This window comes from Plenodomus lingam (genome assembly GCF_022343315.1).
Source record: "Plenodomus lingam strain CAN1 chromosome Unknown contig_18, whole genome shotgun sequence".
NCBI classification, from domain to species: Eukaryota; Fungi; Ascomycota; class Dothideomycetes; order Pleosporales; family Leptosphaeriaceae; genus Plenodomus; species Plenodomus lingam.
The window spans coordinates 689297-711119 of NW_027093935.1; the positions used below are offsets into that span (position 1 = coordinate 689297).

At 53.6% G+C, this 21823-nt stretch overlaps 10 protein-coding genes across 10 annotated transcripts; 2 read left to right on the top strand and 8 right to left on the bottom strand.

Moving 5' to 3' along the window:
• Positions 1-24: 24 nt before the first annotated feature.
• On the bottom strand, positions 25-1542 carry IAQ61_003698 (uncharacterized protein; the record flags this gene model as incomplete). Its single annotated transcript, XM_066096067.1, has 1 exon — positions 25-1542. One exon carries the CDS (start codon positions 1540-1542, stop codon positions 25-27), a length of 1518 nt encoding a protein of 505 aa, XP_065953943.1.
• Positions 1543-3529: 1987 nt separating this feature from the next.
• Positions 3530-5378, bottom strand: IAQ61_003699 (uncharacterized protein; the record flags this gene model as incomplete). The annotated part of the gene is made up of 2 exons (XM_003837212.2): positions 3530-3621; positions 3671-5378. 2 exons carry the CDS (start codon positions 5376-5378, stop codon positions 3530-3532), a joined length of 1800 nt encoding a protein of 599 aa, XP_003837260.2.
• A 309-nt stretch (positions 5379-5687) lies between these two features.
• Positions 5688-5966, top strand: IAQ61_003700 (uncharacterized protein; the record flags this gene model as incomplete). The annotated part of the gene is made up of 1 exon (XM_066096068.1): positions 5688-5966. The coding sequence occupies one exon, from the start codon at positions 5688-5690 to the stop codon at positions 5964-5966; it is 279 nt and encodes a 92-aa protein (XP_065953944.1).
• A 1224-nt stretch (positions 5967-7190) lies between these two features.
• Positions 7191-7797, bottom strand: IAQ61_003701 (uncharacterized protein; the record flags this gene model as incomplete). Its single annotated transcript, XM_003837213.2, has 2 exons — positions 7191-7627; positions 7740-7797. 2 exons carry the CDS (start codon positions 7795-7797, stop codon positions 7191-7193), a joined length of 495 nt encoding a protein of 164 aa, XP_003837261.2.
• Positions 7798-8278: 481 nt separating this feature from the next.
• On the bottom strand, positions 8279-10530 carry IAQ61_003702 (uncharacterized protein; the record flags this gene model as incomplete). The annotated part of the gene is made up of 2 exons (XM_003837214.2): positions 8279-8578; positions 8692-10530. The coding sequence occupies 2 exons, from the start codon at positions 10528-10530 to the stop codon at positions 8279-8281; spliced, it is 2139 nt and encodes a 712-aa protein (XP_003837262.2).
• A 162-nt stretch (positions 10531-10692) lies between these two features.
• IAQ61_003703 (uncharacterized protein) lies at positions 10693-11346 on the bottom strand (the record flags this gene model as incomplete). The annotated part of the gene is made up of 1 exon (XM_066096069.1): positions 10693-11346. The coding sequence occupies one exon, from the start codon at positions 11344-11346 to the stop codon at positions 10693-10695; it is 654 nt and encodes a 217-aa protein (XP_065953945.1).
• Positions 11347-11795: 449 nt separating this feature from the next.
• IAQ61_003704 (uncharacterized protein) lies at positions 11796-12752 on the bottom strand (the record flags this gene model as incomplete). Its single annotated transcript, XM_003837215.2, has 1 exon — positions 11796-12752. One exon carries the CDS (start codon positions 12750-12752, stop codon positions 11796-11798), a length of 957 nt encoding a protein of 318 aa, XP_003837263.2.
• Positions 12753-12805: 53 nt separating this feature from the next.
• Positions 12806-13234, bottom strand: IAQ61_003705 (uncharacterized protein; the record flags this gene model as incomplete). The annotated part of the gene is made up of 1 exon (XM_066096070.1): positions 12806-13234. The coding sequence occupies one exon, from the start codon at positions 13232-13234 to the stop codon at positions 12806-12808; it is 429 nt and encodes a 142-aa protein (XP_065953946.1).
• A 1369-nt stretch (positions 13235-14603) lies between these two features.
• Positions 14604-18765, bottom strand: IAQ61_003706 (uncharacterized protein). The gene is made up of 3 exons (XM_003837216.2): positions 17824-18765; positions 15978-17753; positions 14604-15929 (listed from the first exon to the last, which is right to left on the bottom strand). Exons 1-3 carry the CDS (start codon positions 17943-17945, stop codon positions 15215-15217), a joined length of 2613 nt encoding a protein of 870 aa, XP_003837264.1. The 5' UTR covers positions 17946-18765; the 3' UTR covers positions 14604-15214.
• A 40-nt stretch (positions 18766-18805) lies between these two features.
• On the top strand, positions 18806-21499 carry MNT2 (alpha-1,2-mannosyltransferase KRE2). The gene is made up of 3 exons (XM_003837217.2): positions 18806-19363; positions 19439-20570; positions 20624-21499. The coding sequence occupies exons 1-3, from the start codon at positions 19316-19318 to the stop codon at positions 20692-20694; spliced, it is 1251 nt and encodes a 416-aa protein (XP_003837265.1). The 5' UTR covers positions 18806-19315; the 3' UTR covers positions 20695-21499.
• Positions 21500-21823: the final 324 nt, after the last annotated feature.

Genomic DNA, 21823 nt, shown 5'->3' on the forward strand with positions numbered 1-21823 from the left:
AGTTCAAGTCAGTGTCTACAACACTCACTTACCAAGCATCATTAGTGTCTTCCCTAGACCCATCTGATCCGCAAGAAGGCCTCCCCTCGGCTCCTCCGCCGAAGTCTCGCGCCGCCGCATAAACGCAGTTCCAAGTATCTGATAGTGTTTCAGAGTCGTCTTCATGCCTTTCACCGACCAGAGACTGTTTTCCGGCATTGGCTTGACCGAACCATGGCCATTAAATGCCCTGGTCGCGGTGAGGAGCATGTTCATCTCGTTCTTGGCTTTCTTCAGGTTGCCCAGTGGGACACTGGCGATGAGCTCTTTCAACCCACTCTGCTTGTTGCGTGAAGTGAAGCATGGCTGCTCCGATGCATCCGGGCCGGCCTGCTGTGCGAAGATGTTGGAGTTGAAGAGTGAACTTGCCTCTAAGGCTGCACGTTCAAGCTCACGCTTGTCTTTTGCTGTCTTGCCGTGACTGCCCCTGATTGCACCCTTGGCTCTGGATGGCCTGTTGCGATTTCTGTTCTTCGTCTTACCGCGGCTCGACGTAGCCGGTGAATCATCAGGACCTTTGCCCTTCTTCTTCTTCCTCCCCGCAGTTTCCTCATGCGCTTCCATGCCCACCTGCATACTCTGCAGTTCGGCATCAATCATCGAAATCGGCTTGCCAGGTCCATCCCGTCTCACGCGTTTCCGCGGCCCCGGTCGGCCAAAGTCGAAGTCATGATCTGAAGCTTCCTCCTCCTCCGGCTCCCCGTGCATCTGTAGCATCGACCTCACCTGCGGAAACACCTGGCCATGTTCCCCACCTTCCTCAGACGCCAGTGCAAGATCGCGATCCCGCTTCATCCGCCTCGCACGCTCAGCCCCTTGGATCTGTAACCACTCAACATCGTGTCTGAAACTCAGCTGGCCGCTGCCCGAATTCCTCCTCAGATCATCGTAGTACCGCTTCTTCTTCTGGTACTCTGCAAGCGCCTGCCGATCAGACATGATATCTTCATCCACCGAGGGCGCACCGCCCGTCACCACCGGCAGCCGGTTCTGCAGCACAGCATCGAGATAGGTTTCGTTATCTGGGTCAATGTTGGTCGGATGCGCGGGCGTGCGTTTGAGCGCCAAATCGCGCTTTTTCTGCACGCTCGCCTGCATGCTGCGGATTTTGTGGAAGACGCCGATTTTCAAAACTGGGTTTGCGGGGCGGGCATGCATGGGCAGATGTGTGTGGGTTGACGGTAGGTGCGCGGGCGTCTTGGGTCTGGCTGTGTGGGCTCGTTGTGTGGCCCGCTGTTCTGAAGGCGATCGTTCGGACACGAAGAGCGTGGATGAGTCTTCTGGTCCCCCTGGCGCAGGACCCATGGGCGCTTCTTCGTACAGAGCATCGTGCATCTCGTCTTGGTGCTGCGAGGTCGAATATCGCCCTTGTGTATTACGGGACGTACTGGCGTGCGTGTAGGAGGGAAAAGGAATATGCTGGCTCATTGGTGAGGGTGTGGCCATGTCCGCGCTGTCAACGTCGTGTTCGACAGACTGCTGGATTTCGTCTTGTTCTTGCATGGCGTTTGGGGTTGCCCGCTTGCTTGCTTGCTTGTGTAAGGTAAGACTTCCTGTGGAGCAATATGCGCTTGAGTAGTGTTGGCGAGGTCAGCCGTAGACGCAGATTCGACTTGCTGAGTCTGTTTCCTGGGACCTTTTGCCTTGTGATGTAGGGTTTTGATTGCGGGAGACTTGGATGGAGATGGAGATGTAATCGTAGTCGTAGTCGTAGTCATAAACGTACTCCGTACCCCTCAATCCTGCAAAACTAAAAAAAAACGGCAACACCAACTCAATCTCAGAAACCCAGGATCCTACATGACTATCAGCTGTGAAGTCAAGAAACAATCTGCGCTATCTTACTTTACCTCACGATGGCGTATGCACTGCCTCACTGCCTCACTGCCTCACTCACCCAGACCCGCGAGGGAAAAAGAGGTGCCCCGGTTTGCTTGGTGAGCTTGCGGTTGGGCTTGGGCGAGGGGTAGTGTGGGGAGTGGGTGGAGGGGGAGTTGGGGAAAGGTGGGTTGGTGGGTTGAGTAGAGGGGACGGGGTAGAGGGCAAGAGTAGTTGAGTAGTGGAAGAGGGGATGAGGTTCAGATGATGAGGATGTCAAGGATGTTGAGCAGACAGAGAACACTGTGAAGTAAAAAAACGCTATGAAGTAAAAACAGAAGCAGAAGCAGAAGCAGAAGCAGAAGCAGAAGCAGAAGCAGAAGCAGAAGCAGAAGTAAAAATATCCCCCATCCACCTGGACCAAAGGACGAACCCTTCATCACCCTCACTTGAACTCCGTGTCTGAAATTGACGGTAAGGTGGGGGCGCATTTTTGGCTGTGTAGTTGGGATATGGGAGGCTGGGGGAGGTGAGTGAGCGGGAGAGAGGGTGGATGGGTGAGAGAGAGAGAGAGACCACACAGCCATCCCAACCGCCATGCCCTCGCAACCCAGATCACGACCTAGCCTAGGAAGCTGACTGCAAGAAAAGATGAGTCCGTCTCCAAAATACTAGAATCCAAGTCCTGTCTATTCCCTATGGCTATCCTGATTATGCCTTTAGACATGTTTTCAGGGTTACATTTTCAGGATTGCATTTTCAGGATTACATTTTCAGCATCACAGTAACATCTCCAACTACATCTCCAACCACAACCCCGCAGCCACGAACCGCAATCCATGCCCCATCCGACCCCATCCACACCCAACCCCCTCTCCCTTGTTCCCCCTTGTTCCCCTCCACTATCCCTACCCGCCTCCCACAAACCATACGCACGCCCACCCCTCCCATCCACCCAAGTCCAAGTCCATACGAGTTTGAAAAATTCCCATCAACTCAACTCCACATCAACTAATTCCCATCAACTAATTCCACATCAACTAATTCCCATCAACTAAATCCCATCAACTAAATCCCATCAACTAATTCCACATCAACTACCTCGACATCAACTACCTCGACATTACTAACCCCACATGGCCAAATCCAGATTACAAACTACCTCACCATAAACCAACACCCAACACCCAACACCCAACCCAAACCAACCCATCGCCAAGCGCTCGAACCCCCAGATCCAAGGCGGCTAGAGAAACGGGGAGACGGGTGTGTGTGCCACTCACACGAATTACATCTCCGACATGCAGAATTTAAAAAGCGGTGGAGGCTGGAAAGAGAACATGAAAAGCGCCAGGGCTGGCGGGGAAGAAAAGGGAAGAAAAGGAAGAAAAGTGGATATCCACAACCAAACCTCCATCCTCCCTTCTCCAACGCACTCGTACATGATACCATATCCCTCACAACCAAAAAATATATACACCCAAAAGAAAATCAGCCCCCAAGCGTCCCAGCATCTCCACCTCAAGCGCACACGCCCCAAATCCTCCGAAAACGCGTTCGGAGGAAGGTTTGAGGTTGGAAAAAAGGAACAAGAGGAGGAAGGAGGGGGAAATTGGGTCAAAAGGTGGGGGACTCATGAGAGGTAGGGGACTCCTGGGAGAGGAGGAGGGGTCTAGCACTGGCCCTCTTCAATGTTGGGGTAGAACCAGGCGGCGAGGGCGATGATGATGTAGCTTGCCATGAGGAGGATGCCTTCGAGCCAGTCTGTGGGGGTTAGCTGTTGAACGGTAAGGTGGAGAAAAAAAAAACTCACGAGACTTCCCATCCTGAATCAAATAATTCACCAACAAAACCGAAACAAACAACGTCGCAATCTGAAACGTATCAAAATACAACGTCATACAATCTTTCCCCAACATCCACCCCAAAATCACAATCACCGGAAACACAAGCAGCGCAATCTGCATACTCGACCCCACCGCCACTCCAATCGACAAATCCATCTTGTCCTTGATCGCTACCGTCACCGCCGTCGCATGCTCGGCCGCATTGCCCACAATCGGCAGCAAAATCAGTCCGACAAAGGTTGTGGATACGCCGCCCGTGGCCGTTAGCCCGTCGATGCTCGAGACCATGAATTCGGAGCAAAAGGCGACGAGGGTGGTGGAGAGCGCGAGGGTGATGAGGGCACCCACGACGGAGAGCTGGGGGGTTTCGAATTCGTCTTCGTCGTCGTCGGCGTTGGCGTAGGCGGATGGGGTGTGGAGTAAGGAGTGCATGTTTACGCCGCCGCCCGAGGCAGCTGCTGTTCCGGCGCCAATGGCGGCGATGCCGCGTGCGGCGTCGCCTTCTTCCTTTTTTGTGGATTTGCGCTTGGGCACTTTTTGGCTGGGTGCGTTGTACATGGCTGCGTGGGTCTTGAGTTGGAAGCCGAGATAGCAGGCGTAGACGGCGAGGAGGATGACGGCGGTGCCGCGGGAGAGTTCTTGGTTCTTGAGTGCGTCGCCGTCGACGATGGCGTCTTCGGCAATCATGTTGTGGAAGACGGTGGGGATGATGAGGGAGGCGATGCAGAGGGCTAGGAGGGAGGCGGCGGTTTGCGCCACCGTCACGTTGAAGAATTGCTCGAGTCTGTTGATGCCGCCGAGGAAGAAGGACATGCCGAGGACGAGCAGGAGGTTGGAGAGCATGCTGCCGATGAGCGAGGTCTTGACAATCGTGATTTCGTTCTTGATCAGCGCCTGGACCGACACGATGAGTTCGACGGCGTTTCCAAACGTGGCGTTGAGCAGCCCACCCAGCGTCTCGCCCACTCGAATCGCCAGTTCTTCGGTTGCGGTACTCAGCATCGCTGCGAGGGGAATGATGGCGACAAAGTTGATGATGAAGACTGGGACAGGCTCCAGACGGGCGTAGTAGACGGCAAAACCAACGGGAACCATGATGAGTAGTACATTGATCCACGCTCCGAATAGGACGAACCGAATCTGCGCGCCGACTGGAATCTTTCTCTTGAGCGCCTTTTTCTTCCTCTCTTCAAGCGACAACTGCTCCGACTCGACACGCTCAAGCTCTACGCCCTCTTCATCTTCCCCATGCTCTTTCCTGAAGATGGCCTTGAACCTCGCCCGTTTCGTAGGCCCATTAGATGCACTGACCACGGTGCTACCTTCGGTCGAATCCTTGCCGACTCCATTCCTGTCTGATGCGGTTTCTTTTTCAGCAGAAGATTCCGGAATCGTACTTGGTGCGCTGCCAAAAGGCGTCCTGCTGGTCGGTTCGGTGTTGTGATGATCCGGCCTGGGAAACTCTGCCTCGGCCGCCTTGCCCTCTTGTCGCCTCTGTGCTTCGAGCTCTGGTGTGACGTGTGCTTCTGACCGTGTCCGGTACATGTCGTTTTCTATGTCGGTTGGTGTCTCCCTGCCTCGTTGACGGGCAAAAGGGTTGTAGTTCAAGGCGCCATCTCCTGTCCTTCCAGAGGCGACACGATGTGCCTGCCTTCGTACTGTATCTACACCCATTGACAAAAGTTAGTGTATGTTGCGCATAGAAAGACATTCTAGGAAGACTGAACTCGATCCCATCAGGAGGTGGTGAGATTGACTTACGCATATTTGGTAAATTGCGCGACAACTGCGCCTACCCAAGATTCTCACTGGTGAATACAACGTCCAATCGCAACTCGCGTCAACTGCAAACTTTCACAGCCCAAAGAAAATATACGACAGCTCGGGGGGCAACAGTTGTAGTCGTGTGTAATTCGTGGTAAGTGTTTGGGGGCCAGGAACCGTTGGAATGGGGGTAAGGGTAAAGGGCGGGCCGATGTTTGGATGAACAAGCGCGCCTCCGTCGCACCGACTGTAACTATCCTGGGGAAGGGAGATCCGCAAGGACAAGGGTTGCAACAAAGTTTGCAGGTCGCGCAAGATCAAAGTCTGGTTACCTCGTGGATTGCTCTGCGAAGCACGGAGGTTGTCGTGCCAGAGAAGGAGAAGAAAGGGCAAAGAAGAGAAGAAATCCCGGGCCGGGTTGAAAGTGAATACAACCTCCTATTCGGAAAGCAATCGCCCAAACGAACAGTGCGCGTCGTCACAGCCACCATTCGTTAGAATCCAACAGCAAAGTCTTCTCTCTTTCTCTCGGGGGCGCAGTCGGAATAGCGCAGGCGAAGATAGAGAGGACAGGAGGTAGAGTATTCTAGAGTGGAATCTGGGCACGACGGGACTATGACACTTTGAACAATGGCGAAGCTCCCACGTCACCATTCAAGCCTTTCCAAGGCCGTCCTTGGCCGTGCTTGCCGCGCTCGATCGACAACAAACAAGAAGTGTTTAGGGCCTGGGCTGACGTGGCGACCAACGCTTGATTGCGCCGGCGTTGTTCCTGGGTGGTTGGCTAGGGAGGTGGGGAGTTGCTAATTGTCCTCGCCACGATAGACACATCGTCCTCGCCACAATAGACACATCGTCCTCGCCACAATAGACACATCGTCCTCGCCACGATAGACACATCGTCCTCGCCACAATAGACACATCGTCCTCGCCACAATAGACACATCGTCCTCGCCACAATAGACACATCGTCCTCGCCACAATAGACACATCGTCCTCGCCCTTACTAGGGTACCTTGACCGCCTGGCAAATTAGCACTTGGCGCTGTGTATCTTATGTGTGAAGAAATGTACAAGTAAGTATCAATACCTAGGGTTAGGGTATCTAGAGTAAGGGTGTAGTAGGGTAAGGGTCAAGGTAGGGCTAGGATTAGTGTAGAGTAAGGGATATATAATACATAATACTCTAAACGTGCTCCCCCTTAGAGTACGTAGTAGGATATATTATAATTACTACGAAGCCACTAATACTCTAGCTATACCTAGATAGGAAGGGCGAGGACGATGTGTGTCTATTGTGGCGAGGACAATTAGCAACTCCCAGGGAGGTGCCCGTAGAGTACCCAACCCAAGCGTATCCCACCGTACTTTAGTAGGGTGACTGTGGGTGCGTCTGGGGTACGTATGTAGCTTGATAGGACCAACGTAACCTTGATATCATCGCATCTAACAACCTGGCTGGAGTTGGCATGTCGAGCCCTGTTGGGGTGTGCGGGTGTCTGGTGGCAGTGTAGGGTAGATGGGAGATGGAGTCGTCGGCTGTGCAGCATAGATTTGCATGAGAAGCGAATAGCCCTCAGGCTCCACTTGGGTGTACAGGCGAAGAATCAATCTATTGTAAATGTATCTCAACGGCCCGCACGACGCCAAAGGTGACAATCCGCAATCGAAGCACAGCAATACTACCCACCACCAAAACTCCCGCCCACCCAACCTCGCCCTCTAAGGACGCTGCACCTTATTATCCCCCTTGATAACATCCGCATACGTCGGCGGCGGCTCCACCGGCGCACTCGAACTGCCCTCTGCCCCCTCCCGCGCACCCCCAGCCCCCTTGCGCTGCTGATTCTGATTCACCACCCCACCCTGCTGCTGCCCCGGAAACTGCCCGTTACTCGGCTGACTGCCGCCGCCAACCAGCGTCCCATAATTGGGCTGTCCTTGTGCGCCCGCGACAGGCTGTTCGTGCGTGATGACGTAGTAGGTTGTGCGTGTGTCGGCGCGCTCGCTGTCGGCCGCAACGGCCTGGTAGGCGTCGTAGGGATCCGGGTTCTGTAGAATCACGTACCAGGCGTGGAGCAGGCCGGGCAGGAAACCGAGACAGCAGAGTCCGAGGTTGATGAGCGAGTCTGCGCTGCAGAGCCCTTTTTTCACCCAGACTGTGCGCGCGGTGGTTAGTCGAGTGTATTTGTGTTTGGGGGGCGGGGTGATGCCTGGTGCCTGGGGCCTGGGGCAAAGGGCTGGGGGGGGGGGGGGAGGGGGGCAACCTACCTCCGACGGGTGGGAAGAGGACGCTCAGGAGCATCAGGAAACAGTCGGAACTGCACATGATGGTGGAGCGAGATATGCGCTGTCAGTGTAGCCTTGTTCAAAGTGATGGTAACGGTCGCGATGTGGAGGAGTAGAAGGGGCTGACGGTCGCCTGAGCGTAGGAGTAGAGTGTGAGGGACGACCAGGGAGGTTTCTTGGTCCTATGACGCGGGTGCTGTGGCTGCTGTGGCTGCTGTGGCGCAGTCACCCGCGGAAAACGAACCCACAATTCCATCTCACAAGTGGCTAGAGTAGAACGTATGCTTGTACTGCGTTGCACTCCTAGCAAGACCTGGTCCCTTCCACGTCGAACCTTATCGTCCCCATGGAGAAGCATGAATTCAGTGACATGTCTCTCAGATCAATTCGTTCACTCAGCGAAAATCACTCTCGCAGCTCGCGTCTAACGGATTTGCTGTGCTTTTCACCATTTCGAAGAACACAACCATCAACTAACTTACTTGCCATTCCTCCATCTCTTCCACACCACAAAATCTCCACTATTTCACCCTAAACCCATGCGCGGCACTAACCCACTCCTGATCCAACAATCTCCCAACTCTCTTCAAGATACGGGCCCCACCCATCATAGCCTGGAACTGTCGGACTCTCTCATCCTCCGTCATCATCAGGAAAGCCGGCAGTCCGTAAACCGGTACACTCATCGTAGTATCCATGGCAGCAGCTGAGCCCGAGCTAAAAGAAGCTGGGATCGGTACAGTGAAAGAGTCCTTGAGCGATGCAACGATCGCTTGGGCTGCAAATGGATTTAGGCCTGCACGACGGAGAAAAAGCTCCCACTGCGAGTGTACAGGGGTGATCAGTTGAAATCCCGCACCATCCAAATTACGAGGCAGGCATAGAGGGAGGGAAGCAGTGGTGACGAGAAAAAGCATGGGGTTGTCAGACTTACACTCGTCTCCACAGCCAAAGGCTTGACATCCCCAATATCCACCGATCCATACTCGAGCCCAAATTCCACCATCGTACCCACTACGCCCCTCGCAAGCGCCGTTTCCCCTCCCTTTAGAAATCTCACAAGTACAGAGCCCTCTAGTTGCCCTGCGAAAACTTCAAATTGCTCAAGTGCCTCTTCATCGCGTGCATCACTCGGTCGGCTTGACCCTCGCTCCTCCATTTCCCTAGAGAGACCCTCACTGACCATGACAAGAAGTCTCTCATACCGAGTTTGTAGCGCCAGAATGCGCTCTTTGAGCGGTGAGCGGTCGAGTTGGCCGGGGAGAGCGCGTTGTTTGATTTGCTGAAGGGTCGTAAAGATAAGACCGGTTGCCGGGGAGAGAATCATATCTGCTTCTTGCGAGGGGAAACGGGGCTGGGCGTAGTCTCTGTACAGGATTTCTGCGTTCGGGTAGAGCTTCTCGATCTGTTTGGTCAAGGAGCGTCGTTGCAGTAGGAGGGAGGAGACTATGAATGAGCATAGGGGCAGGCGCTCTGGGAGAGATATGAGGTATATGTCCTTTGTCTTCTCGGCAGGTATTTGGACTGGTGCTTTAGCGATTCCATTGACTGAAAATTCGCGCGAAGGCTCTCGTGGGCCAACAGGCAACGTCTGAGTGGTATGTCCCATTGTAGAGTGATGAGCCTGTGCAGCAACCGCAGACTGCATAGATTTCCCTCTCGTCTCCATGAACCTGTGAAGTGCCGTACTGGCCGAGAAAACACCAAACATGAGTTCGTTCCGAGTATCTTTGCGTATTTGCATCGATTTCTGACGAGACGGTGGTGCTTGGAGTCCAATTCGATTGTATTGAGTACTTCTTGAGTGTTCCTTTCGAGTGTCATGGCGGCCCAGCAACGACTTCTCCCACTGCTGGCTCTTCAGTCTCTCCTGTTGAGAGTGCCGTCTATCCGACGGTAACATTGTCTGCTTTTGAGCCTTCTCTGCAACTTCTTCATCCATCTCCAACTTTCTCTTCCGAACAAGAGCTTCCACATTTCGCTGCTCTTCTGTTTCTTCTGCCTCAATTTCCTCCTCTTCCTCCTCTTCATCCAGAATCCTCAAGCCATGAGGTTTCCAGACTAGAGATGAACTCACTGCAATCATACCAGTTGTCAATTCGGCTATCGTCTTATCCAGCTCCGTTTCGCCGTGGAGTTTTTCTTCGAGGTCAATGGAGGATACAGAAGTGGTGAAGATGCTCCATTGCAACTGCCGTTCCAAAGCCGATACGCCATGCCAGGAGGTTGCATTCTTCAAATCCTCGCGCTTTATCCGCAACAAGAGTCTGGATTGAGCCTCAAGCTCTGTCTCACTAGACTTTTTCCGGCCACTGTTGCTCAAATTGTAAACGTTCCACGGTGCTATTGGTAGCGTGAAGTCGAGTTCAGGTATGTCAACGCGTGCTATAGTATCAGCACCCGACAGCTTTTCTTTATCGATCTTTCTCTTCGCTTCCGCTGCCAATGGCTCAATTTCCCGCAGAAAGTCGTCATAGTCACTGAAATCCACAGAGGAGTTGTCTTCATCATCGACGGTGTCAGCCAACTCCATAGTTGGAATATACTCAGCCAGTATCTCTGCAAATGACACAGATTTGAGTTTCTTCATGGGCGACGATGTGAACATGGGTGGGGTCAGCGGTCCTTCTACTTTGTGATCCTCGACCTTCCGCTTCACAGCTACCGGACCTTTGTACTCGGAAAGTGGACTGAACTGTGGCGGATCGATAATGTCAAGCAACATCAAGTCGCTGTTACCTGAGCCTTCACGCCTAAGCGAGTTTTCATTCATAATCTGTTGTTCGATCGCTCTTGCCTCTTCAACCAGAGAGTCACCGCTGTCTGATGGCAGAGGCAGCCGATTTTCTGGCGAAGAGGGTATATATGGTGACAATGGCGGAGAGAGTGATAATAGTGGAGGAGTTATAGGGCGAAGTCCTGCATTCTCCAACACTTAGTATCCTATCGTTATGTCCCCGGCTATACGCACTGGTTTGTAAGAACCTATGGCATCGATAAGAAACTCGGATTTCTGAGCTCTGCAATCGTCACGAATCGCGTCTTGCAAAAAAAACAAAACCTCTTTTGTCACACCCAGCCTCTCAGCTCGAAGCTGCTCAGTGCACTGCACTGGATATGCGAAGTACTTGGACGGCCACTCGAACCCCTCATCCTTCTCCCGATTGGTTGTTTCAGAAGGAATCTTTAGATCTTCTAGATCAGGACTGACCACTTTTCTGAATCTCAGCATGTCGAGCTCATGGTCTGTTGATAGAGCTGGGAGTTCTTGTCTCCAGCTGAGCATCAGTTTGCGCCGATTTACGGTTGATGCATCCGTATCAGGTGCTCCTTGGAGTGAGTACATAGCCTTGAGTAATACCGCAGCATCTCTGTTGAGTGTCAATCGCTCCTTTGTTAGTTCACTGATGTCGTCAGTAGAAATAGGTGTTGAGAGATCTACAAGATCTCGATTGTGCTCATCAACGGATGGCGCGAGGCAGGCATGAAGTTGGAATTCCTCGCTCGCGTAGTCTGCACAGAGACTGTGATATCGCGCATATTCCAGCGCACTCTCAGCGTCGAGTACAGCATCTGGATTGAGGTCCATGATAAGGGCCCATTAGCGTCTGGCTCACAGTCGCCACTTGATGTGTCTCATTGGCGGTTGAATAAAGATAGAATTAAATGTAATCAGGCGGATCGCACATCCTGAGATCATGAGAGTTAGATGAGTCGCGTCCCTGTGTCGTACTTTCCTCAGTAGCGCCATCACGTGTTCACGTGTTTCGAATGGCTTCAGGACTGTGCCTACCTGCGCACTTGACATTGTGAATACTCCAATTGACTTATACGCATGCCGAGATATGTGAGATTATAGACTATGAATTTCCTATACTTTAATCATAGGTCAACCGCCATGGCACTATAAAGAAAGTCATTATCCACCAGCTCTTCGAAATCTTCGAAATCTTCGAAATCTTCGAAGAAAGACCGGCGGGCATAAAAACGAGGGTCAACTATATACAAAGCCAGCAGTCTAATCATCAGCCCCACATTCTACGCTTCAAGCGGCACAGGTACCATTGGCATAGGCACAGGCACCCTCCTCCTCGCCTTGGCCTTGCCCGCAACAGGCTTCTGCCCGAAGCCGAGGGACTGATTACCCCCATTAAACGCCACAAACTGCGCCTTGAACATGGTATCCCCAAAGATCTGCATGCCGGCGCCCTGGTTCCCTTGCACGCCACCAAAGCACGCGGTATTTGCCTGGTCGACAGTGGTAAAGGTAACCTGATCACCAGGGATCTTGGCCATGTAGCTATCACCAATAGCAACTGAGATATCGGGCAGTGCGGCTGCGCAGGGGTAGATGAAGCCTCCTACCTGCTGGTTGAGCTGCGCGCCCTCGACCTGCGAGTAGTATGCTTCAGCGACCTCCTGGTCGACGAGCAGGAGGGAAGTGCCCGTGTCGGCGATGGCGTCGGAACCAGCCGGGTTCTCAAAAGTCTGGTCATCGATTGCGAATTTGGTAGAGGGGAATTGCCAGAAACCAGTCTCAGATTTGACCGGGATCCAGGTCATTTCGCCTTCGAACTTTGTGGCATCGATTTTGCCGAATTCGTACACACCAGTGCCGTCTGGGTCGAGGTCGGCGGTGAAGACGGGGAGGTCGAGAGTAGGCATGACGTTGTCAAAGAAGGTCTTCTGGGGGGTCTTCTTGGCGCCATTGGTGACAGTGTTGAGTTGCGAGAAGGCAAGGCCAACGAGACCGTCGGTGTTGAGGTCCTCGACGAAGGATTGTGAGACCTGATTGGCAAGTTCGATCGCTTGGTTCCCGACCTTGACGCCGCCAATGGTGACGGTGTCGGTGCCTACTGTTCCAGCGGCACCGGATCCATCGCCGTAGCTGATCTTGAACTGGGCACCAGCTGCCTTCTTAAAGGTGGTAGACTTTGAGGCATCGAATGCGGCGTGCTTGCCAATGACTCGAGGGTCCAATTCGGTGCTGAACATCCAGCTATACAGCTATCAGCATAACACCCCTCGGCTTCGATAAGTAACTCAGCTTACAGGTCAGAAGAGCCAGAGTCAAAGTCCAAGTTCAACATCTGCCCACCCACTTCGACAGGAGAAAGAAACAGCGCAGCATTCTGCTCAGGGTTGGCAGCAACAGTTCCACTCTGGTTTTTACCAGCGACCTCGGAGGCAGGACGAGTCTCGGTCCTGTTTTCACCCTCACCCTGTGCCTTTTCATCCTTCTGGCCAATGAAACCCTCTGGGTCCTCCATGAACTCTTTCAGACCCTTGAAATTGTACTTTCTGTAAACCTTTCTCATAGCAGCAGGGCCATTGGGGCCTGTAGGATGAGCCGTGTTGACCTGTCTAGGTACAATGAACGAACGTTTGTGTAGACCCCGATGGCGCCCCGGTGCAGGGACAGCAAGCGCAACGGCTGCTAAAAGAGCGAGGAGCAGAAACAACCGGGTGGAAAACATGATGTGATCTGGAATGCTGACCGGCAGCCGAACGACTATCAAGCCGTGAAAATAGAACGGGAACAGTCTACCACGAGACCAAAGGTAGAACAGAAATGAAGACAAACACAAGAACAGAAGAAAAATCGCAGCCCAATGTGTTCAGATCTTAATAAACACACGAGGATCCAGCACTATTAAAAGAAAGGAACAGCGAGGATAAAGTTAACCTTCTTCTTCAACAAATGAACGTTATCAACCCCACCAAACCTTGTCCACGACAAAGAGGGCGATGCGATTATGAAACCAAAAGTTTGTGCAATTGAAACCTCCCTCCTCCCACCCGGCTCTCACGCATGAAGACACAGCAGAACACATGAACGCACCCATGCCCCGGGGCGCTTAATTGAACACGGGCGGCGTAGACAGGAACATCCACAACTCACCAAGATCCCAGACCCGATCACCGCATTCTCCACGCAGCACCAGAAGAGGGGAAAGAAAGGAAAAAACAACAAATTGACCCACTGGACTTCGGTGTTGCATGTTGCAGCATCATCCGCATGGACTGCATATCATGCACCACATACCTACCCACCTCGGAAAAAATCCCCATACACAGATCTAACATCCCATCGGCCACCGGACAGGATCCCCCAAAAGTGGAGACCACCTCACTCGCTCCCATCTCTTCCCACGCCCAGCCCTGATGTTTTAGCGCGCGTTCCCTCCCCACTGTTCAACACACCAGCGCATACCATAGGGGACTGAAACGCAAGTCCAAAGCCCATCTTACGCGGACTGCAAGATTGCAGTTGGAGAAGTGTGGAGTTGGCGTTGCTGGTGCTGGTGCTGTTCTCGTCCAGCCATGTGGTTGTTCACTTGATGGCCGTGCCGACGTCCGACCCGCTGGCGTTGCCGTTGCCGCTGCGCTAGCGTTGCGCTAGCTTAGGGCGGTTAAGCGAGCTGGGATTCGGAGGAAGAATAAGAATGAGCAAGACTTTCTTGGCTGCGTGTTGTTTCAGGGCGCTGGGGTGCGAGGACGGGGGGTTTATGCGGTGGGGGTAATGGGGGTTTGATTGGATAGTGGGATGGGTGAGGGTTTGGTGTAAGAATTGGAGTTGTGAGGACTTGTGATGTACAAGATCTAGACAGACAGTGTGATTGATTGTTTTCTTGGGAAAGGGTGGGATGGCTATTGAGTGTATGTATGTATAACCAGCACGGATGGCTTTTTTTTACTCGTCTAGATTTCCACCAGCTAGTGATTTTTGTTTTGGATTCGTCGGATTTGGTCGGATGCACTGTGCGAGTGCAAAACAGTACACCGTGCATCTCTCCCCAACCCTTCTCTCCCCTCCCCCAAACCACCCACGCATCACCCACCCCTCCATCCTCCCATCTCTCAGCCACCCATCCACACAATCGACAGCACAACCCGCCAAGCCCCAAACAACCCCCTTGTCTGAAACCACCCAACTTCCCCTCCTCCTCCCTTCGTCTTTCTTCCGTCCTCCCTCCGTCTCACCCCAGTATCGAAACCGAGTCTCAGCCCCGTCTCAGCCATCAATTGACCCTTGCGACCCAGCTACCTACCTAACCGCCACACCCCTCATACCCAGCAAATAGGGATTAAGCGGCCCAAGCATCAAACCAAGTTTTTCCTGCAAGAAAATAAATAAAATCCCGGACAAGCATTGTATGTATTGTGGGTACGGTATGCAAGACTCGAGACAAGCGTTGAGACAGTTCGGGTAGAGTGTGGAGTGCAGATAGGGACATGCGCACATACTACCATCTCCATCTCACACGCACACACAACCCTAGTCCAGCTCGAAATTCAAACTTCAAAATTAAAAAAAAACCCTCTTTCCATTCATTTGCTTTGCACCAGTTAACCCACACCGCATACCCGCTTTTATTTGCCCTTTTGCCTGAGCAACAATCTCCCTCTGACCCGAGATGGTAAGAAGATAGATAGTACAACCAAGATCCCCAAAATCAACCCAACAGCGCAACATCCAGCCCAATCGCCGTCATGAACAGATTCACATTGGCCAAGCGCGGCCCCGCCATCTCCGCCGGCAACGCCTTGCTCACCGACACCGTCTCCATGACGCGATCCTTGACACCCAGTACAAGCCGCTGCTGCTGCTCAGGACTGGCGCAGAGCCCCATGGCCGCCAAAAACTGCCAAATGTACTTGTCGTCCGTGTCGTTGATGGAGCCCGGGAAGATCCAGGGCAGGACGGGCTCGATGGTGTCGAAGAGGCGGGTGTAGAGCTCGGTCCACTGCTGCCAGTCGGCGTCGGCGGCGTCGGAGCCGGATTGGCGGAGAATTTCGGCGCGCGAGATGAGGCAGGTGAGGAGCTGGAGGCCGATTTTGGAGCGCGCGGCTAGGTGGAGGTTGGTGCGGTCGAGCATGAGGCCGACGAGGCCGATGATGATATTGAGGGGGGACTCGTTGATGTGGGTGGAGATGGGGGGGAGGACGGCGAGGGAGAAGAGCTCAATTTCCTCGCGGATGGCGGCAGGTAGTGGCTCCTCTGGAGTGGCGATGCCATGGCTGACGACGGAGAGGTTGTCGAGGTGGACTACAATCATGGTGACCACGGTGATGCGCTCTTGCTCGTCAATGTGTCGGAACAGGCGAGGAATCGCTTTCTTTCCTTTTGCGTGCGACAGTATCGAGACAAAAGGATGTGGTGTTGTGGCACTGTCGCCTGTTAGCAGACTTCACCGTGATGTGGCACTGGATACTTACTTGGGGTTGATTGGCTCCATGATCCGGGTGTTCGTCCAGAGTTGTTTATGGAGGGCATCAATCTTGGACCGCCACTCCATGTGAGCCTGTATCGCTTCTGGTGGGCTGTTCTCGTGAATGGGCGGCGGCAGAGCTCGCTCATGGTCTTCCATCTGCAAGAGGGTGAAGTAGATTTTTTCAATGTTGCGCAGCGCCTCCTTGCGATCCGCAATCGAGACCTTGTGGTGCTTGGGAAGCTTATCATTGGTCTCTGGTCGCTTCAGATTGAGCAATGGCCTCGGCGTCTTGGAATTGCTGAAGGCAATCTTTCCCAGGCTGCCTTCCATGACAAGCTGTCGGGCTTTTGGCCTTGCCTTGGCAGCCTCGACCGCACGCTGAATCTGTTGCTCCATGCGCTGCATGTGGTTGTCGCCACCTCGTCCATTTCTCCGAGCACCAAACCTGTTGTTGGTCTGGAACAAGTACGTCTGGGCAAAGGTGTTGGCCGGCTGCTGGGGATTCTGGCGCGGTGCACCTCGGATCTGACTGAAGACTTGATAGTAAAAGTCTTCTGCAATGGCCGCCTCTGGACCCTTTTCGTCGAGGTTACCAGTGGCTGTCATCAGTTGCTGCAACTGAATACGGGTGATGAAGTTCTTGTCTTGGGGAGTCATGAGGCCATTGTCTTTTGCAAGCAAGGCAATCTTATGATTCCGCTTGGCTCGCTTGGCATCTTCCTCAAGGAAGGCCGCTCGCTCTGCGTCGGAGAGATGAAGTAGCTGTTCGGGATGGGTGATGACCATGCCCGGGAAAGACGGGCCCCTGTTGTGAGCTAGGGCTGGTCCACGCTGTCCTTGCGAACCTGGCGCCATTGGCTGTCCTTGACCAGCGAGACGGTTCGGGTTCTGTAAGATCTGTCGAGGCTGCGAGGGTGGACCTTGGGGCTGGACTTGGGGCGATCCTTGCCGTTGTTGCTGAGCATTGGGTTCGATCGACTGTGGTCTTTGTCGCTGTAGGATTGTAGGCTGTTGTGGTGGCTGGCTGGAGACGGGCTGTGCCGGGAGCTCAGCACGAGCTTGCTGTTGCCTAGGAGCCTGCTGTTGTTGCTGTTGCTGTTGCTGCTGCTGAGGCCTTTGGAGAATCTGGGGCGCATACTGGCCGGGCATACTGGGCATTCCAGGCATACCAGGTGGGCCCGACATGGCGGGCAAACCAGACATGCCAGGAGGGCCACCGTGCATACCTGGGAAAGGCTGCTGCTGCTGCTGATGGTACATGTGAGGAGGCATGCCCGGTGGTGGTCCATGATAGTATTGAGGGGCACCTCTTGGGGGCTCATTGCTGATGCTTTGAGCACGCATCATGGCCTCGACCTCGTCCAAGCTCATCAGCTTCTTGGCCTGCGATGGCTGTTGCGGGGTACTCTGGGGCTCGGGTGCTCGCTGTTGGGCGGGCTGCTGGGCGGGCTGCTTTGGCTTCAGACCCCAAATGTCTGCGCGGGCCTCCAACTGCGGAATATACTCGGGGTCCTTGTAGCTTTCATAGCCGCTTCTGTTGGGCTTCGAGGCCTGAGGGACAGGTGGGCGCTGTTGTTGGGCTGGCCGTTGGCGGGCCTGGTAGAGCATCTGCTCCTCCTGCAGCGTGCTCTGGACCTGCGACGTCTGGCCGGCAAAGTCGAAATCTTTGCCAATCGACTGCTGCGTGGCCGGGCCCTGGCCAAAGGTGTCGTCGTTGAGGGCGTCATCGGCGTCATCGAGGGCATCGCCCAGGCCGTCGTAGGTCTCGTCGAAGTCGATGCTTTGAGGGTGGGTTAGTCAATGAGGTTTCTCGGCCATGCCATGCCATGCCATGAGCTGGCGCAACCTACGCATCGTCATCGGCAGCTGCTTCGCCGAGGGCAGCAAAGGCGTCGTGCTGACTGAAGCCGGGCGCATTGGCGGAGTGGCCACGGTCCCTGGGCAGATTCGTATCGAAGCCAAAAAAAGACATGGTGGGTGGTCGGCTCGGGAGTGTCAGGGCGCACCCGGTCGCAGTCGTGATTGTGGGCGTGGGCGTGGGCGTGCGCGCAGGGTGGTGAGGGTTGAGTAAAAGACAAGGGCAAAGTGGAGTAATTTTCTGGGTAGATGGTGAAGGCGCGAAGCAACTAGGCGAGGCGGGGGCGACAGATGCTTTTGATGCTGGTTGCTGGCGATGAGGGTGGGAGTGGTGGCGGTGCGGGCACGGGTGCGCGGGGGAGAAATGAAGCGTGGGCTGGTGCTGGCCTCTTGCCGCCTGCTCGGCCAGAAGAAAGAAAGCGGGACAGTAGGAGTACGACGGAGAGGTCGTCTGGCGTGTGTGTGTTGCTGGCGTGATCCTAGAGACACAGCCACACACGCAGGATAGTGCAGGTGTGCAAGAACAGAGAACAATGGACGCTGCTGCCTATGTTGTGGGTGGCGGCGAAGGGTAACGATGATGATGGTGGTGGTGGTGGTGGTACTGCGGAGGTTGGAGAGTCGCGCCGTCTTTGCCAGCCCAATGGGTGCCCCGTACTCTTCTTCCTCGGGCACGTCGATGGATGATGATGGGATGAGATTGCAATGATACACATTCAAACAGTACTCTACCACGAATTTCACAACACAGCGGCAAGCTCCGTGTGCACAAGTCCTGTTGCCCCTACTCTACTCTACAGTACATACATACTCACTAGTACTACACCGTACTCTTCTTATAGGACAGCCATCCATGTCCCAACGGCTGGCAGCCGGCTTGACTGGCTTCCTGGCCTGGCTCATTCGGCTTACTGGCTGGCCCTCCTCCGAATCAGCGCCAGACGTATAGAGTACGAAAGGCTAAGACATGGGCACCTGTGACGGACGACTAAGGAAGGGTAGAGCAGAGCAGGGACTATAGACTAGAGTAGAGTTAGGCTACTGTACAAACAACCACCTCCCCTCCGCTCCCTTCTCCTTTTCCCAATTGCCCGCGCCCTCTTCTTTCGGAATCAAGAATTGAACCCAACCAATTCTCTCCTCCCCTCCTCCCCGTCTTCCATCCTCCCCCAACTCCTTCGCCACTCATTTGTACAACACAAGACAGACTCCGACTGCGCAAGGCCCATGGTTCGCGTCCATCCTCCATTCGCTTCCACGTAACCCCCCGCCCCCCACCCATCCCTTGGGTCCCCACGAATCCGCTTGCTGCTCGTTGGTTCACCACCAACCTTGACTTTTGTCTGGCCTTGCCTCTCCCTCCCTCCCTAGTCGCAACGCAACGTACACTACAATCCACAACTCACCCACAACGCCAAAGTGGACCCCGAAACCACACATAAGAAATCAGACTCTATTGCAACCCGGCCGCCAGACAGATCAGCCATGGCCGGCAGTCAGCGCTATCTCCGCTACATTGTCTTTGCCCTCGTGGTACGACGTCTTGCCTGCCACACACCCTGATTTTCACCCTGCTGACTCTCTCCCTCTCTCTCTCTCTCTGTACAGGCACTCGTCCTCCTCTACTTCATCAGCTCGTCGTCGTCGGTGCCTGCCACCTCATGGCCCACCTACTCAGACGCCTTGACTGGTGCTGCTACACCCGGTAAACCGAATGCTGCTCCCGTAGATGTCTCCGCTCCTGTTCCAGGCAACGATGTGAAGCAGCAACCCGCGGCCCCAACCACCCCCAAGCCCCCCAAGCAGCTCCCTCCTGCCTCCGCACCCGGCTCGCGCATGAACGCCACCTTTGTCACCCTCGCCCGCAACTCGGATGTCTGGGAAATCGCAAAGTCGATTCGTCAAGTCGAGGACCGCTTCAACCGCAAATTCAACTACGACTGGGTCTTCCTCAACGATGACGACTTCAGCGACGAGTTTAAAAAGGTGACAAGCGCGCTGGTGTCTGGCAAGACCAAGTACGGAAAGATCCCCAAGGAGCATTGGTCCTTCCCCGAATGGATTGACCAGGACAAGGCTGCCAGGGTACGCGAGGAAATGAAGGAGAAGAAGATCATCTATGGCGATTCCATCAGCTACAGGCACATGTGTCGCTACGAGTCGGGCTTCTTCTTCCGCCACCCATTGATGCTCGACTACGAGTGGTACTGGCGCGTCGAGCCCAGCGTCGAGCTGTACTGCGACATCAACTACGATACCTTCAAGTTCATGGCCGACAACAACAAAAAGTACAGCTTCACCCTCAGTCTGTACGAGTATGTCGAGACCATTCCGACGCTCTGGGACGCCACCAAGAACTTCACCAAGCACTACCCCCAGCACGTGGCCAAGGACAATGGCATGAAGTTCCTCAGCGACGACGGTGGCGAAACCTACAACCACTGCCATTTCTGGTCTAACTTTGAGATTGGCAACCTCAACTGGCTCCGCTCCGACGCCTACATTGACTTCTTCAACTCTCTCGACCACGCCGGCGGCTTCTTCTACGAGCGATGGGGTGATGCGCCCGTCCACTCCATTGCCGCCGGCTTGATGCTGCCCAAGGACCAAATCCACTTCTTCAACGACATTGCCTACTACCACGTCCCCTTTACCCACTGCCCGACTGGCGAAGAGTACCGTCTCGAGCACAAATGCCATTGCAACCCCAAGGAAAACTTTGACTGGAATGGTTACAGCTGTAGGTTCCTCTGCATCTCTCCAATCAACGTCATGTACTAACCTTTTTGCCAGGCACAGCACGCTTCTACGAAATGCAAGGCATGCAGAAGCCCATGGGGTACGAAAAAGAGCAGAACAAGTAGACATTTGGTCCAACTAGGCTTCGCAATCATCCAGCTTTTTCTCTTCTCCACTCGACCAAAGATGTGTCCCAATTCTTCTCTCTCCGCTCTCAAGTCCACTGCTTCCCGCGCCACAGAAAGAAGAGGCTTGTGCTCCAGAACATCACTCTAGCGCCTTGTTACGATTCACTTTTTCACTCCCCCAGGAACACATTCTCCTTGGCCTTTCCCCCTCAAAACATCCATGCCATCCAAAAGCCCGGAAAACTAATATCAATGCCACTTGCTCTTTTTTCCCTTCTTTTCGTCCTTGCTTTTCTTCCTGGTCTTTTGTCCCCTCTTCAATTTGAATTTTTGCTTTTTTTCTTGCCTGCTTAAGGCTCTTTTTAGGGATTCGCTTCGTTTACGGGTGCTTTGGGAGGGACCGTTTTGGGTTTTGTGATTTTGTGATAAAATAGGGGGGTTTTATGTTTATGTTTCAGGGTTTGGAGTTTGGATTAGAGGGATAGTTGGGGAGGTGGGATGAGGTGGTGGTGGGGTTTTTGGTAGCGTTCTGTGTGGATGTGGATATGGGTGTCGGACATGAAAGTGTCTGTCACTGTGACTGTAGTGTAAAAGTGTAACACGGAAATGCGGATATGTTGGTATACGGCTATGCTAGGCTACGTTTTGACCTCTTCCAAATCCCCCAGATTTTTTGGGAAAATAGGGGGTTAGGTGGTAGGCGGGCAAGTGGGTGGTGGTGCGGGATTTTGGTAGATGAATGGAGATGTTTGTGGAGGATTGATGTTGATGATGTCTGTGTAGTTGGAGCATCTATTAGGGCGTCGTGGGGGGATGGGGGTGGTTGAGAGATGGGTTGGTTGTACTGGTGGTGGACTTGGTATTACTACTGTTACGAGCGGTATGTAACAATGAGGCAGAATTGCTCGCCCATTGTTCCATGCCGAGTCAGGCCTGACAAAGGCCCGACTCACTAATATATATAGAGAGCAGCTCGCCTATATTAGAATAGGCATGTTCTTGTTATCCTTTTATACAAGACCTATAGGTGTAGGAATCTTATCCTTTTCTATATAGACGCGCACTCCTATATACCTTTAAGTTATATAGGATACCTTTTAGATACCCTACTTACTTATATTATTAT